The sequence below is a fragment of the Phocoena sinus genome, chromosome 4, assembly GCF_008692025.1.
Source record: "Phocoena sinus isolate mPhoSin1 chromosome 4, mPhoSin1.pri, whole genome shotgun sequence".
NCBI lineage: Eukaryota > Metazoa > Chordata > Mammalia > Artiodactyla > Phocoenidae > Phocoena > Phocoena sinus.
In genome coordinates, this window is record NC_045766.1 from 48,156,600 (window position 1) to 48,169,396 (window position 12,797).

At 35.4% G+C, this 12,797-nt stretch overlaps 1 protein-coding gene across 11 annotated transcripts in view; it reads right to left on the reverse strand.

Annotated features, from left to right (window-relative positions):
- PHC3 (polyhomeotic homolog 3) overlaps positions 1 to 12,797 on the reverse strand; it is an 85,959-nt gene that overhangs the window by 55,073 nt on the left and 18,089 nt on the right. For 8 of the 11 annotated variants that reach the window (XR_004349696.1, XR_004349698.1, XR_004349699.1 and 5 more), the window contains exons 5-6: positions 6,258 to 6,416; positions 4,087 to 4,185 (exon numbers count right to left, since the gene is read on the reverse strand). The exons of 1 other annotated variant lie outside the window; for it this stretch is intronic. Coding sequence is in view for 6 of the 10 variants with exons in the window: in XM_032630670.1 (XP_032486561.1) it covers positions 4,087 to 4,185; positions 6,258 to 6,416 (258 nt within the window). In the remaining 4 variants the exon portion in view is untranslated. The remainder of the gene's footprint in view (positions 1 to 4,086; positions 4,186 to 6,257; positions 6,417 to 12,797) is intronic. 2 more of the 11 variants (XM_032630674.1, XM_032630673.1) reach the window with 1 other exon arrangement.

Genomic DNA, 12,797 nt, shown 5'->3' on the forward strand with positions numbered 1-12,797 from the left:
TTATTTATATGAATAGATAAATTTTAGAATATGGCTTTACTATCTATGGTCATCTTGGCTTAAATATTTACAATAAATTTCAAACATGTAAACTATACTCCTAAAGCATATACAGAGCTAACTGAGCTGTTAATAGAGCACATATTCAGATTTCCTTGACAGAGCTTCACTTTTAAAAAGAACCCACCCTTTCTAAGATAAAGAATATTATGGCATCTAATGCCCAACTTTAATTTCATCTGAACTTTTCCTGTGATCAGTCTGGGGAAACTTTCTGACTTTTGAAAAAGTCTAGATTTCCCACAAAGTATTTTTGCTAATTTCACACCTTACATTTTTATAGTGGATTATCCAAATACCCTCACTTCAGTTTTTAAATTTGGATCTAACAAATAATGTGTGAATTATCGTAGGATCTCTTCTTTGTACATAAGGAAATTAAGAGTTCATGTCACACTGCCAGCAGTAGAACTGTTTCTAGCTTTTAAATCTAAAAGGCTGTTTTCTCCTCAATTCTTACAGAATTGCCCAGAGAGCCTTGGTAAGATTTCTTACTTTTCTATAACATACTTTTAGTCTTATGATATCTTTCTGAAAGTCACATTTTTTTTTCATGATAAGGAGAAGAGATGGAGCATTTAAAATGGTAAGATATTCCAAATTTCTCATTTTTTTTTACAGTATGCTATAAATTTTAATACTGAGGAAAAGTTAACTGTTATACTGACTTTTGTCAGTTAAAGAGTATTAAAATAAAACTTCAAATTTGGTATTTCTCAATTACAAACAAATTAAATGTTTTAAAAACTGCAAATATATGTTTAAAAATTAACAAAGTGGAGCACAAATTTTTCAAAACTAACAGCCCTGAACTTGAGGAAAGTTACCACTGGAATATTCAAAATATTAGCATCACCTACCACTGTCAGCCTCATTCACTGCCACTTCTAAAGCACAGCAAAGAAAAACATTAGTAGAGAAGTTCCTAAAGGTCAATCCATCCCTCTAGTTCCTCAGTCTATCCTTGAAATGAGTCAGATTATTAGAAAGCCACATACCTATACACATCAAACTGGACCCCAAAGAGCTAATTCTACAAATTACTTTGACTATGAGAACCCACAAAACAGACTGTGCTCTAGAGAGTTTGTCAGTTGTATTTTCCTAATAACTGGTTTATTTTACCTTGGAAACTGCAAATCCTTTAAATGGTTGAGCTTCTCTCTTCACTATTAGCTACATGAAAGCTAAGAACCAAATTCATGACTCATCTTTAGACAGTGCATAACAAAAACAGTAATTAGTAGCATGTGATATCTTATGTGCCAGGCACTATGCTGAGTGCTTTATTTATGATTACTGTCTCATTTATTCCTTGTAACAACTCTGAGCTATTACTTCCAGTTCACAGTGAAGAAACTGAGGCTTAACATAAGTAATAACAGCTAACATTTAGTGAGTGCTCACTAGGTAACAGACACTGTTCTGTTTTTCATTTATTAACCTATTTAATCCTCATTACAACCCTACGAAGCAATACATTTATTTTATTTTATATTGTTGAAACTGAGGTTTAAGGATATACAATGAGAAGGTGGTAGAACATGTATTTGAATCCAGAGAATCTGGCTCCAGAGTCCAAACTTATAAACACCATGCTATACTATGACCTATCCAAAATCAATCAACTGGCAAGTGACAAAGCAACTGTTGCTGAAGTCAGAATATAAACCCAGGTCTTCCTATTCTCCCCTTTGCAGAAAAAGTACTAATGAGTACCTACAATATTCTAGACACTAAACATATATTACTCACTCTTCAACTTACCCTACAAGTATGTATGACTATTAGAGATGTTTGGTAACTTATCTCAAGTCATACAACTAATAAATGATTGCAGTGGGAGTTGAACTTAAGCCCATGCAGGACTTCATGCATGTAATTTCAATGGCAACCACACGCCTAGCTCCATGCCACTTTATCATTCTGGAAGTTGACAGGTTTTATAAAACCAAACCAAACCAAAACAAAACAAACAGGAAGATAATATCTTCAACAAATTCACTCCACAAAGAGACATTTAAAGTTTAGAGCTGAAAAAACCTTAAAGTTAACAAAAGTCTCATTTTGTAAATATGGAAACTGAAGTCTAAGTAAGTTAAGGAACTATAGAGGGTCACAGAGCACATTATGAGAAACTGGAGTTTAACTGATCACCATTTTTATATGCTGATGTATGAAAATTGGACTTTGTTATTAAATAAAATAGAGATTCTATGAAAAATACCAAAGAATATTATGGCTATCTCATTTTTTACTTTTTACCAGATGACTGAGATTATTAAATTAAAAATTCGAAGCCAAGGATGACCTTGAGATATACCAATTTCTGCCATATGCAATCCAAAACATTATCTATGGAAAAATATCAAAATGGTATCATACAATATAAAAGTCTACTCAACTGTTTTAATTTAAAATTTACTCAATTTCATTCATTTTTATTAACTTTACTGAGGTGTGACTTACATAAAATAAAATGAATGAACCAGTTCAATAAGTTTTGACATTATGTATATACCATGTTACCACCACCCCAATCAAGATATAGAACATTTCCATCACTCATACCCCTTCCCAGTCAATCGCCCCCACCTTCTGCCCCAGGTAGCACAAATCCATTTTTTTCACTATAGATTAGTTCTGCCTGTTCAGAAATTTCATATAAAGAGAGTCGCAGAGTATTGCACTCTGTGATGTCTGGCATCATTTACTAATTATAATGTTTCTGAGATGTACCAGTAGTTTCTTCCTTTTTATTTCTGAGTAATATTCCACAATATGTTTATCCATTCACCAGTTAAAAGACAGTGGTTACTTCCAGTTTGGGGCTATTCTGAATAGAGCTGCTATGAACGTTCATTTAAACATCTTCATGTGGATATATGTTTTCAAATCTCTCAGTGTAAACATCTAGAAGTGGAATTGCTGGGTAACATGTTAAGCATATGTTTAACTTTATAAGAAAACTTTTTCAAAGTGGTTGTACTCTTTTACACTTTCACCAGCCACATATGATAGTATGGTTCCTCCACATTCTCGCCAAAATGTGGCATTTTCAGTCTCCTTCATTTCAGACATTCTAATGAGTGTGTAGTGATATTCACTGTGGTTTTGATTTATATTTCTAGGAAGATTAATCATGTTGAGCATTTTTTCATGTGCTTCTTGGCCTTTCGCATATCTTTTGTGAAGTGTTCAAATTTCTGCCCATTTTTAACTGAACTGTTCATGATCTTATTACTGAGTTGTAAACCCACTTTATACACTCTGAATACAAGTCCTTTGTCAGATATATGTATTGTGAACATTTTCCCTCAGTCTGTGGCTTTGCCTCTTTGTTTTTGTAGCAATGTCTTTTGAAGAACAGTTTTTAAATTTTGATAAAGTCCAATTTATCATTATTTTCTTTTACAGTTAATGCTTTTTGTGTCCTATCTGAGAAAGCTTTGCCTACCCTAGAGTTGTAGAGATATCCCCTATGTTTTATTCTAGAGGTTTTATAGTTTTGTCTTTTGTCTTTAGGTCTACATTACTTCTGGTTTATTTTTGTGAATGGTGTAAGGAGAAAATTAAAGTTAATTTTTTCCATAGTACCAAACAAAGTATAAACAAAAAACTGAGTAACATTCTGCTCAATTTTTTAAGTTTAAAGTTTACCCAGCTCATTTTTAAATTTAAAAGCCATCGTGACACGGTTATTACCTAACTGCTTACAAAGGAATCTAAAGAAAAGAATACATCTCACATAATAAATCTGCTTTACAATAAAACTAAACATACAATGTCATAGCAAAACGTATTAACTTTCACTAATGTCAAATAACCTAAATATCCCTGTTTAATGGCATTATAATTTCTATAAAACCAAAAAATTTTCTTGAAGTTCTCACTGGATTAAATGTTGATCTGAAATGTGTGACAAAGAGCACTGAAACTATCAGTAACTTAAACACAAATGTATGTTTACCTTTAGCCTGAAGACCCAGACCTTAAGTACCACATTATGAAGCTAGACAAGCTCACCTGAGTAGCTGCAGACTGACAGGAAGATGACGATGACGACGAGACAACAGGAATGTCAGACTGTACAGCAGCCACAGTGGTAGCGGGTGTGAAAATCAGCTGTACAGACAGAAAAACCAAAAAAAACCCTAAGACAAAAGAACATGTCCCACACACAATGTATAGCAGGCAAGAGAGACTGAAATTTGTGACAGAAAGACAATGCAGTTTAGGATTGTCTCCTAAGCAGAAGGTCTTACGTGACAAGGAGAACTTTTTGATAATAGAGAACTCAAAAGGAAAAAAAAAAACCAGAAACATTTTTGAAACAGCTCATGATTCTGATGAGTAGAAAATAAATCAGTGCTCAAAAAAGAAAATGTATTTTGGCAATATGAAATCCTCATACCAAATTTTTCCCCAAATAAGCTATTATACTTAAACTCTTCCCAGCTCAAAACTATTGTGGCAGGATTCCTAAAATGGAAGTTAGAATAGGCAACCATAGTCACTGCTCTTGAATGCAAACTAAATTTCAGTGAGAAACATGAAAAGAAACACCAAAAAGTCTTTTCAGTCCTCTTTACCCCAAAGGGTAACTATGCCACATGCTACGTTACAATATTTCACTCAGCTACACAGGATCTGTGTAGTACAAACCTAGGTTGCTCTTGATTTTAAAACTATTTGTAAAGAAATAGTCATTCTACATGTAAATGCCACAACATGTTAAAAGTCAACAACAAAGCAGCCTGCAAAAAAAAACTTCACATCAAAAAAAAAGATAAGAAAAAGAAAGGAAAGAGATACTTGATTTATTTAATTATCACCATCTCTTTTCAAATACTTTTTTTCAATACTGAAACAGAATGCCATTAATTAAAAAGGCAATATAATCCACTCAGAGATTATCCAATCCAATTTAGTAAATTATGACAGTTGTTTCAACGAACCTGTGAATACTCTATCTCAAAATTGCATCAAGTTATACAGTTCCTCAAAAGCCATTTCTGTTTAAATTAAAATTACCAATTAAAGGATCATTTAAACTTCAGTTCTTTACATACTAAATTTAAGTGAATTAAATAACAAGTATAACTTTCACAAGAAGGTAATTTCCAGTACAAACAGCTAAAAGCACTATACCTAAAAAGATGTTCTATCTAGCGTGAACCATATGAAACTGTCAGTTTTAGAAGTCAAAAACGGTCCAGTAGCAACCATTTCAAATGGTTCTCCCTAATTCTGAAGTATATTACTGATTAAATAAGATCTCATGGGGAAAAAACCCAGAAATATGGTAATGTCTATTGAATAGTCTGTAAATAAAAAGAGGGTCATATCATTGTTTCCTGTTAGAAATATGATGGAAACCTTCTTTGCAATTTTAGTGTAGAACTGGGGATCCAGATATATATTCAGTTCACTGGATAAAAAAGAATATAAATAAATACATATCAGGGACAAAGTTCTTCTCTAGCTACCTGTAAAGACATCAGATAAAGTAAATGTCAACCAATTTTTACATTCCTTAAAGAAGGCTCAACAAGTAAATTAGGAAATCAGTAGATAACACAATAGCCAAATTAACATTCCTGTATTAACAAAAGATCAAAGTGAGCATAGGAACACAAATCACCTTGCAGATTTTAAGACGGGAATAACCAAAGCTAAGACTCATCTGGTAAATTATCACGAACTCCAATCCAGATTTCAGAAGATCCCACAATATAAATTCTAACTTATAGTTAACAACCAAGTTTTTTATGTTTCTAACAATTTCATCAAATCTAAGATGTCAAAGATATACGGTGATTTTATGTATCACTACAAGCACCAACTACAACCGTAAGATGCCATCAATTATAAAATGCATCTCAGTTTCAGAGATGTTAAAATATGAAAAAGGGTTTGAAATCAAAGAAATTTGATATTAAAAATTAATCACTCCTATGTTACAGAATCTGTTAGCTCCCTAATGCTGCTAGTTACTATTTGATACACCAAGAAGGCCTACCAATTAAAGGTAGAATTTTTCATGACATAAATGTATAACAGCTAGGCACATACACAAAAATTTTGTTAAACATTTCTTAAATATTAAAAATGCCTCCTATTGCATCAAATCAAGAAACATTTTGATCTCTCTCACGTCTTTAAACACTGAAAAAATCTGGTAGCTCATATCTTACCATTTGAGCTCGGAGATACATTTGAGCTTGGCTTGCCGTTAGGGTAGGGGAGGTACTCCCTAGTAACATAGTCTGTTGGGTAATACTGCCACTGGTAGAACTGGAAGCCTGGGAACGGCTTATTAACTGTGCAGGTGTAGGAGAAGTAGAGAGGTTGATCTAAGGAAGAAAACATATCAGGTCATAGGCTTCCATTTCTTGCTTCCATGTCACTGAATTTCACCAAGCTGCAGTTAGGCAATCAATGGTATATATTGTGGCTGAGGAACCTAAGAGAGGGCTTCATCTTTGACAGACCCATCATTTCTATAGGAGATTATTTGCACATATGCAAACAATAGCATGTATTGGTTAGTAATTAGGACAATTTTTAAGGATATCCTCATTGTGTTTCATAAGATTCCAACATCTTAAAATATCATTTCTACTATCTCCCAAATATTAGGGCTATTGTTCCATTATTTTAATATTCCATGTAGTGACTTAAAACATTTGAATCAACAGTCTACATTATTTTGTCATTTTCTGTCACATTTCGAGGGATTTCTGAAATGAACAAAAGTTAAAACACAGATAATCCATGCACATGTATATAAACATACACGTAACATATAACTAGTATAAAATTCTCCTTCAAAAGTTCTCAGAAAAGAAGAAAATAGAATTGTTACTGGTCAAACAGATGGAAAACTCCTGAATATTGGTTACAAGATTAAATTATAAACACTAAAGCTGCTGTTAAAGAATAAACTAGTGCATGGTCTATCTCTAGGATATATAAGAGACTGGTAACTGGTTGTACCTGTGAAGGCAAACTGGGTGGGAACAGGACAAAGGGACACATGTAGACTACCACATGCATGTATTATCCATTTTAAAAATAAATAATATTTTTAACGAGAATAACATAATCCAACCTCAAATCCTTTTTATGGACAATGTAGAGAATAAAATTAAGAAATTAAGAAATAGTTTATTAGATTTCTGATTCAAGGAACAAGGCAGACTGAAATAATACATCCACGTGCCCATATGCACTCACTGAAATGCAAGATCAACATGAAAAATTATAAAAATATATAACTGAACTCAGAACAGGGGAAGGGAGGGGGAATTCCCAGGTGCCAGAAAGGAAGAAACTCAAAGATGTAAGCTCCAGCTGACACCAAGGCAATCTAGGGAGATATTGGCCCACAGAGATAGAAGACCTGATTTTGAGCCTATTTCAGGGGGAACCTAGAAGTAAAACCTGTTTTGAGCCAAGATCCTCAAAAGCGTTCCTCAATATGTGAAAAGGAGCTGGAAAACCTCCACCTATGCATCCTGAGAAGCAGCAAGAAAGGTTGCTATCTGCCCTGCCCCAGGTGGAAGGAGAGGCTCTTATGAGAATCAAAACTCCAGGTTTGCACCACATAGGGGTACAGAATCCATATTCACACTACCTGCACAGCTCCATAATATATCCCAAAACATTAGCATTTGTACCAGTCCAGGACATTTGTTAAACTGAACAAGTGACTGGAGGAGGCTGAGTGAAGGCTATACAGAAGGACCTCTCTATACCGTTTTCGTAACTTCCTGAGTCGATAATTATTTAAAAATAAAAAGTTAAATAAACTGCATAGTGGGTACACAAGTTGGTTAACTAATTATATTTATTTGTATCTTTTAAGTATTTCTTAATTTTAATAAAATACTTAAATCTGTATTTGGGTGCGTTGGGTCTTCATTGCTGCACACAGGCTTTCTCTAGTTGCAGCGAGTGGGGGCTACTCTTCGTTGCAGTGCACCGGCTTCTCAATGCAGTGGCTTCTCTTGTTGCGGAGCATGGGCTAGGCACGTGGGCTTCATTGGCTGTGGCGCGTGGGCTCAGTCGTTGTGGCATGCAGGCTCTAGAGCGCAGGCTCAGCAGTTGTGGCGCACGGGCTTAGTTGTTCCACGGCATGTGGGATCTTCCCGGACCAGGGCTCAAACCCATGTCCCCTGCATTGGCAGGCGGATTCTGGACCACTGCAACACCAGGAAAGCCCTATCATTCCTTCCTAAACCAGCTTCTCCTCAAATGGCCACTGGCATCTTCTAAAAATCCCCCAAGACAGACTAATCTGGAAATCATCCTAACTCCTCCCTCTCATATAACTCACACACAAAATCAGTCACATGTCTTACTGTTTCTACACCTTTATCTTCCTCAATTTCATTTTAATTTTGAATCACGTAGTTTGAGATTCTGAGCCCATAGCACTTCCATCTACATTGCTTTAACAGCTGTAAACTGATCTCTCTGCTTGGAATATTGTCTCCTCTGACTTGCCAGACAATCTTTCCCTAATTTTAATTAATAAATATTAATTAGCCATTTAAAAATCTTCTAGATAACATTCAAACTCCCCTAACTACCTCTGCAGTATCATCTCCTTCCACTCCTCCATACATACCCTTCATATTAGCCATATGAAGCTATTTGCAGTGTCATCATGTCTCAGGCCTCTATGGCTCTGGTAACAACTCTGGACTGAACTGAGCGTCACCTACCCCCATACCCCACCTCTTCCCCCTCTATGTAGTGTACAACTCTCTCTCAAAAATCACCTGCTAAGCTTTTTCAGGCATCCCAACCCCGCAGTAGAACTGACTACTCCTCTTTTGCCTGTTATCTTCCATAATTTCCATATTCTTCTAGCATAAACTTCTGTCTCACTCATCTAAACAATAATTTCTTTAAGGGTGGGGACCATGTGTTATTTATCTTCATATAACCAATATCTATGAGAGTGCCTTCATTCAAAACGTTTATTAACTTAATGAATGCCATGTTATTTTAAGGCATACTTCATACTTTAAATGTAGTATATAAGCCTATCACAAAGAGTGAGCGTGTGTGTGTGTGTGTGTACAACAGCAAGAAGAGAAAACAATTCTGGTCTAGCCCCTAACAAAGCAGAGTAAAAATGCAGATCGTGTGGTGATACTAGTTCAACTCTACTTTTGATGTGCTATACAATAAATTATTAATAAGCACCCCCCAAACATATTCTTTTTCTACACCACTCCACAAACGGGTATCTTGGATAAAGCCTTGCTCCAAAGGTTAAATCACTTAGCAGGGTAAAATTGGACCAGGTTTTCTGACTCATATTTTGGCATGCAGGGTACTTTCCTATACCGTGAGAGTTTGTTAATTTGGGTCACTCTACAGTAATAATGCCTTGGCAGTTTTTCCAGTCAGTGATTCTTAAAAATAAAGGGAGGGAAGAAAGAAAGAACGATACTCTAGTAAAGGATAGACCACACACTCTTTAAACAAAAACATATAAGTTTTTAAAAAAACTGACTGGCTGATAGCCAAGTGCCTGAGAGTGCTCTGTAAGGAATAAGGAAGTAGAACAAAAATTACAAATAGAATGCTTTTTTTCTTAAAAAGGAAGTAAGAAAACGAAATAGTAGCCTCCTAGCCACCTGCATTTCACTTCGTCTAAGTTGTGAGATCAAAGAACAAATATCATGTTTATTTTTAAGTTCCAAATGGCAAGTGCCATTTCAGACAGTGTCTACTAATGAATGCCAAACCCACGAGGGCAAGGCTATCAGTAGCCAACTCTGCAAGAAGTCCCTTCCTTTCCACAACTGATATGTCTCTCCTCTATTTTCTGCTTTGCTCTGCTGACCTGAACCAGATGCCCTCAACTGTTTCCATTACGTTCTCTGTCAATCCCATCTCAACATGCGTAATTCCCTTTCATTTTAAAGCCTCGGCCAATCCTGTTGTCTCACACCTCAAGCCCCACACTCCATAAAGGAACTTACTCCTTTAGCCCTATTGTTGGAAGCTCTCTCCTTACTGACACTAAGAGTCACCAAAGAAAACCACGTCTGCCAAGAAAAGCCATTTAACTCTCAACCACTCCTTAGTGCCCCCACTAGGAGGCTACACAGGGTCTCTGGCCCAGAGTACTCCCTAGAGGCAAAGCCCATTTGAGACCCACTGCTGCCATGTAACTGATCAGAATCAATCAGGTATATCTACAGAGAGACATGGTACACAGACATTAAAAGGCTGATTATATCTGTATTCAATGGCATGAAAATACCTTTATGACCCACTGCTGAGTGAAAAAACTGTAGAATAACATGTAGAACATAATCCACTTATACAATTACATACAAATATCTGCATGTATGTATATATACATTCCACACATGTGAAAAACATGTTGAGAGAAAGATGTCTGCACTGTATACACACACAATAATGCATACTCATAAATTTGTATCTGATTAGATCTGATATAGAAATATACACATACACACACACACCCGGAAGAACAGTCACCAAAATGCTAAAGGTGAATAATGCCTACTAGGGGTAAAACCTGGGAATGATTTATATTTTCTTTTCCAAAGTTTTTGTCTTTTCTATGTAGGTATTAACTTTAGAATCAGAGAGGAAATGATATTTTCCTTTTTTTATATTTACTTCAGTATATTGTTTTGTTTTTATCACATTAAAGCAGCATATAAATTTTCTTGCCTCATTATTCAGTGGGAATTTATGCAATTCAAATATCTAGAAGTGTTAAATATTATATAGAAATTTCAAATAATAATATCTACCCATGAAGGATGTCCTTTTTAAGAGACCACATATTTTTAACAATGAAATGAAATAAAATGCCTACCTATTTATTACAGAAAATCATTATTTCTACTTTCTGCAATACAAGCTGTAAAAACAACAGCAAAACAAACAAAAAACAACTTCACAACCTCCCAATTGTGTTCAGATTTTGACACCCTAAAAAGAAAAGTTGCAATGCAGAAACAATTAAAATATTGGAAATAACTGTCCAGCAACAAAGATAGTTATATAAGACAAACTGCAGCCACGCTGTGCACAGTAGCTCAAGTGAGTGAGACAGAAAGCTCTGAAGACACACTGTTAAGTGTAAAAACAAAATGCAGAATACCTACGTGTGTTTACAGTGTATTAAAAAAAACTGTGTACTAAACACATAGGCACACATTTCTTTATACTATATATGTCCTTAATGCATAGGTGAAGATCTGACGGGATATCCAGCAAACTGAGAAGACAGAAGGACTGAAGGGGAAAGGAGGCTGAAGGTGACAACACTTTTTTACTTTACCTGTACTATGGGAATATTTTATAAGAATGCAGTAAAACTGCTCATGACCGGACAAATACGCAGGCTACAGTGTTATTTTAAACTGCTATTAAGCTTTGAAATAGGTTTCTAACAATCCTTGAAAACAATAAGTTTTAAAACTTAAAATACCTCCTAATATTAATAATAGAGGATAAGTACCTTGGTTTTAAGCAAGTAATTTTCCCCGAGATAAATTCATAATGAATCCATTTGATATGTAGTTGATCTGATTTAGACATTTTTAGAGAAAACTGATCATTTATAAGGCTCTTGATCGAAAAACAATCTCATTGACCTAATATACTAATATTCCTAATATTCCTAAGAGTATACTCTTAGGAAATTTTTTTAAAGAGAATTACTAGATATAAAGATACATAACATTCAATGCAGGTTTACTTATAATAGCAAAAATAGGGAAAAATTAAAACTGCCAGCAAGAGGAAAATGGGTTTTTTTTAAAAAGGTAGAATATTATGTAGCCATTAAAAATCATGTTTATAAAACAATAAATACTGAAGATAATGGTCTGAGCACACCCATTTGCTTCTCCCTCCTACTAAACCCCACTGAAATAGCAGTTAATACAATAACAAAAAAGACTGGGGGAAAAAAAAGCAATTATACTCCAATAAAGATGTTTAAAAAACAAAAAAAAAGACTGGGGGTAACAAACATACAAATTTAGACTGTGGGACATTCCGTAAGATAAGTGACCTGAGCTCTTTAAAAAAAAAAAAAAGGTGGGGGAGGAGATTTTTTTTTTTTTTTTTTTTTTTGCGGTATGCGGGCCTCTCACTGTTGTGGCCTCTCCCGTTGCAGAGCACAGCCTCCGGATGCGCAGGCTCAGCGGCCATGGCTCACGGGCCCAGCCGCTCCACAGCATGTGGGATCCTCCCGGACCGGGTCACGAACCCGTGTCCCCTGCATCGGCAGGCGGACTCTCAACCACTGCACCACCAGGGAAGCCCAGATCTTTTTATATTAAAGGAAAATAGGGCATCCACATGCATGTGTGACCCTTAATTAAATCCTGGGAAAAGGTATTTTGGAGACTACTGAGGGAATCCAAATATGGGGCACATAGGTCAGAAAAACCATGTGAATAGAGAGGAACTTAACAATTGTTATGGATAGCTACATGAAGGGTACACAAGGGTCAATGCTTACTCTTTCCATTTTTCTGTGGGTTTAAATGTTTTTTCCAAAAAAACTTGGGGGATTAAAAGAACAACATTAAACAAAAAGAAAACACACATACAGCAAAGCAAGAGAGATAAGGGTACCATCTGCATTTCTGTAAGACTTAAAGATGAGATCATACTGAAGGAGAAAACAGAGAGAAGGAAGCTCTCTGTAGTCCAGAATACAG